Here is a 4,959-nt window from a genome sequence, read left to right as displayed (position 1 = left end):
CATGTTAGGGTTAGGGAGTTTAGGGTTAGAATAAATTAGGGTTAGGGGGTTTAGGGTTAGAATATGTTAGGGTTAGGGGGTTTAGGGTTAGAATATGTTAGGGTAAGGGGGTTTAGGGTTAGAATATGTTAGGGTTAGGGGGTTTAGGGTTAGAATAAATTAGGGTTAGGGGGCTTAGGGTTAGAATAAATTAGGGTTAGGGGGCTTAGGGTTAGAATAAGTTAGGGTTAGGGGGCTTAGGGTTAGAATAAATTAGGGTTAGGGGGCTTAGGGTTAGAATAAGTTAGGGTTAGGGGGTTTAGGGTTAGAATAAGTTAGGGTTAGGGGGTTTAGGGTTAGAATAAGTTAGGGTTAGGAGGTTTAGAGTTAGAACACATTAGGGTTAGGGCTGGTGGAGGGCCGGTGTTTGGGGGATTTAGGACTCGTTAACGGAGCGGCGATTGGAATCAGGTGCGCCTAACGGGCCGCGCCCGGAGCCCGGGCCCCACAAGAGCCGAGCGCCCCACGAGGAGCGCCGATCCGAGTGCGGGGCGCCGGCGACGAAGACTGGACGGCGACAAAGACGCGTGGGAGTCGACTGCGGGAGTCGGCCATTCGCGCAACACACCGCGCGCGCACTGTGCTTTACGCACTCCACAAGGGCGCCCCGCAACACCAGCTAAACTACGCACACGCGCCTCACACACCCAACACGCTCTCGCCCACACTTTCCTCCACCGACGCCCACGCCGTTCGCCCCGCTCACGATCCCCTTTCACGACATTATTACACGATAAGCACGCCAAGTCCGCCGTTGCCCGTTCGGAGCGCGGCCGGCTCGGCACGCTTCGGGGAGCGCCGCGAGAAACGCGCCGTCCGCACGCCGCCCTTTCCGCCTCCACGACACGCGAGGGGGCCTCTCGCAGGCGGGAGAGCGCTTTAACGCTCGCCAAGTTGGCCACGCGCGCGGATTTCGTGCGAGAAACGCAGCGAGAAAACACAACGCGAGCCTGCAGCTGCGCCACGGCTGCGCAGCGCTGGCCGGGTTGAGTCTACAACGTTCTCATGCGGCGCTTAAGGGCCGCCCCCCTCGCCGCTGAGGGAGGTTCCACAGAACGCTACTGCAGCAGACACACAGTGCTCGCTCTCGCACGCAGCAAAGCAGAACGATGGCAGAAGTCGCTCCCGCCCCAGCCGCCTCGGCGCCCGCCAAGGCCCCCAAGAAGAAGGCCGCCGCCCGCCCCAAGAAGGCCGGCCCCAGCGTCGGCGAGCTTATCGTCAAGGCCGTCTCGGCATCCAAGGAGAGGAGCGGCGTGTCTCTCGCCGCCCTGAAGAAAGCCCTGGCCGCCGGCGGCTACGACGTGGAGAAGAACAACTCTCGCGTTAAGATCGCCGTCAAGAGCCTCGTCACCAAGGGCACTCTGGTGCAGACCAAAGGCACCGGCGCGTCGGGCTCTTTCAAGCTCAACAAGAAACAGGCCGAGGCCAAGAAGAAGCCGGCCAAGAAGGTTGCTCCTAAAGCCAAGAAGCCCGCCGCCAAGAAACCGGCTGCCGCGAAGAAACCCAAGAAGGTAGCGGCCAAGAAGCCCGCCGCGGCCAAGAAGTCTCCCAAAAAGGCCAAGAAACCGGCAGCGGCTGCGAAGAAGGCGACCAAGAGCCCCAAGAAGGCGAAGAAGCCGGCGGCTCCCAAGAAAGCCACCAAGAGCCCAAAGAAAGCCAAGGCTGTCAAGCCCAAAGCGGCCAAGCCCAAGGCGGCGAAGCCGAAGAAGGCTGCCCCCAAGAAGAAGTAAACGGTGCCGTTTACCTTCATGTTTTGTTCCTCTCTAACAACGGCTCTTTTAAGAGCCACCCACAGTTTCATTTCAAAGAGCTTCCTTCATATCATGTATCGAAAGCACATAACGGTGTTTAATGCGTATGATGTATGACACTGTTTATCATTACAATTCTCATTTTAACATACAAATAAGGCACGACCTCAGCCACTGTAGGTATTCGTTTCATCCGTTTGTTTTATTTATTATTGTAACTTTGATTTCATTTGAGCGGGAAGGCAAAAGTCTCCGTCTTCAGCCATTCGGTCTCTGTCTCACACACAAAGCAGGCAGCACGAGGAGGAGGGGGGAGTGGGGGCCCAAAGCGAGCAGCGGAGGGCAGGCGCTAGCGTTTGACGGCGGACACGCCATTGGCTGTCGCTCCGCCAAGCGTTTACACTAGAGGCTGCGCGAAGAGGAGGGGAAGGAGGGGGGAGCGGGCGCTGGAGTTCGACGGCGGCAACGCCATTGGCTGTTGCTGCGCGAAGCTTGTAGCCAATAGGAACGTAGGCGCTTTTGCTTTATCAACAGCGCCCGGGAGCCCGCTGCTTTATTTCAGTATTGTTCAGCGAACACATCTGAGCTGCATCATGAGCGGAAGAGGCAAAACCGGCGGAAAGGCAAGGGCCAAGGCCAAGACTCGCTCCTCCCGCGCCGGGCTCCAGTTCCCCGTGGGCCGTGTGCACAGGCTCCTGCGCAAAGGAAACTACGCCGAACGTGTTGGCGCCGGCGCCCCCGTCTACCTTGCGGCTGTCCTGGAGTATCTTACCGCTGAGATTCTCGAGTTGGCCGGCAACGCTGCCCGCGACAACAAGAAGACTCGTATCATCCCCCGTCATCTGCAGTTGGCTGTTCGCAACGACGAGGAGTTGAACAAACTGCTCGGAGGAGTTACCATCGCCCAGGGTGGTGTGCTGCCCAACATTCAGGCTGTGCTTCTCCCCAAGAAAACCGAGAAGGCGGTCAAGGCCAAGTAAATCTCCGCTTTCCGCTTCTTTGTCCATACCCAAAGGCTCTTTTAAGAGCCACCCAACTCTACTCAAAAAGTGCTATGTTTCCTCCCCAGTAACAATACACATTATACATGTAATTCCCAAAGGGAAAAGGCTAATATACATATACATATGTGTATGTAAAATATATACATACATACATATATATATATATATATATATATATATATATATATATATATATATATATATATATATATATATTGTGTGTGTGTGTGTGTATATATTTAAGTATATATATTTAAGTGTATATATTTATATAAATATAAACTTACGCGCGCACACACACTATACTAAGCTGTGAGCAATAGGTAACACCAGTACACTTTCAAATCATAACAATCCCTATACACACGGCATTATTTTGAGTATACAGCTGTACACGGCTGTTTGTAATTAATTACAAGGTTATTGAATAAGAATTATTAAATTAAGCAATGGGAGCGCTTAAATTGCATTATATATATTATAATTAAACCCAGAATGGACTGCAGGAAGCCGCCAGTTTGTTCTATACGCAGTATTTTGCGTTTGGGCTCTCCGTGCGAAACGGCCAATAGGAAGGGCGCAGATCCAAGACGCCCAATCAGCGAGTAGCGGCTCTAAAGCATAAAAGGGCCGTGAGGAGGCGAGGCGCGTTATTCTCTTTACAGAGCTCAGCGCGATGGCAAGAACGAAGCAGACCGCCCGCAAGTCCACCGGTGGCAAAGCCCCGAGGAAGCAGCTGGCCACCAAGGCAGCCCGCAAGAGCGCACCGGCTACCGGCGGCGTGAAGAAACCTCACCGTTACAGGCCCGGCACCGTCGCTCTCAGGGAGATCCGCCGCTACCAGAAATCCACTGAGCTGCTGATCCGCAAGCTGCCCTTCCAGCGCCTGGTGCGTGAGATCGCTCAGGACTTCAAGACCGATCTGCGCTTCCAGAGCTCCGCCGTCATGGCTCTGCAGGAGGCCAGCGAGGCGTACTTGGTGGGTCTGTTTGAAGACACTAACCTGTGCGCCATCCACGCCAAGAGAGTCACCATTATGCCTAAGGACATCCAGCTGGCCCGCCGTATCCGCGGAGAGCGCGCTTAAACGGAGCGCTTTGACGTTTTCCCTTAATACCCAACGGCTCTTTTAAGAGCCACCTACCTGTGTCCGTGCCAAAAGAGTTGTTTTTCTACATGCTTTTTATATGCCAGTATGAAAAAGTAGTACTAATTGTGTACTCAAAACTATGAATAATTTTGACATAACGTATATTTTAGAACTATTTCGCGTCCTTTTTAATAGTCAGCAATTACTATATCTTACTGCAATGGATAAATATAAACACACAAGCACAATAATTATGAGCACATTATTGGTGAAATAATAGAGAAATGAATCTATATATATTATGTGTGTGTGCGTGTGTATTGAGGGAAGTGCTGCATGTAACATTGATGGAGCTTGGATGCCACCGTGCGGTTCAACTGCGCCATTGCATGCACTGTTATAAGTTGCAAGAGTTCTGTTGTAAGTGTGTGTGTGTTTACATAAATTGAACTCTTATTACTGAAAATGGCAATGTTTCACTATACGGTGGCATCCATCAGTGTTACAACATGTACAATTTAATATGTACACACATTGATATACTCGGTAATATTGTCATATTCTCTCTCTATATTAAAATATACCTAGCTACATATATATATGATATACAGAGAGAGAGAGAGAGAGAGCTCTTAAAACATGAAAACATAAGTATATAAATATATTGTAAGTCTCATGATACGTCCATAATATATAAATCAAGTAAACCTCACGATTGGTGCCGTTTAACAATATATATATATATATATATATATATATATATATATATATATATATATATATATATATATATATATATATATACATATATATATATATATATATATATATATATATATATATATATATATATATATATATATATATATATATATATATATATATATTACATTGCATTGATGAGGCTTAGTACCTTTTTATATGGACATGTAACATAAGACTTGCTTCACTTTGTATATATAAGTGAATGTTGAGCTGACTACTTCACGTTTTAAGAGTTAGGATGCCACCATGTGGTTAAAGTTCTGTATTGCATTGCTCAAGAATGCAATACAGAACATACATATATATATAT

The 4,959-nt window shown here is 48.9% G+C and overlaps 1 protein-coding gene across 1 annotated transcript; it reads left to right on the top strand.

Moving 5' to 3' along the window:
* Positions 1–2,353: 2,353 nt before the first annotated feature.
* Positions 2,354–2,826, top strand: LOC125780622 (histone H2A). The gene has a single exon (XM_049463081.1). The coding sequence runs from the start codon at positions 2,384–2,386 to the stop codon at positions 2,768–2,770; it is 387 nt and encodes a 128-aa protein (XP_049319038.1). The 5' UTR covers positions 2,354–2,383; the 3' UTR covers positions 2,771–2,826.
* Positions 2,827–4,959: the final 2,133 nt, after the last annotated feature.

This window comes from Astyanax mexicanus, chromosome 13 (assembly GCF_023375975.1).
Source record: "Astyanax mexicanus isolate ESR-SI-001 chromosome 13, AstMex3_surface, whole genome shotgun sequence".
NCBI classification, from domain to species: domain Eukaryota; kingdom Metazoa; phylum Chordata; class Actinopteri; order Characiformes; family Acestrorhamphidae; genus Astyanax; species Astyanax mexicanus.
This window is presented reverse-complemented; position numbering and strand designations above follow the sequence as displayed.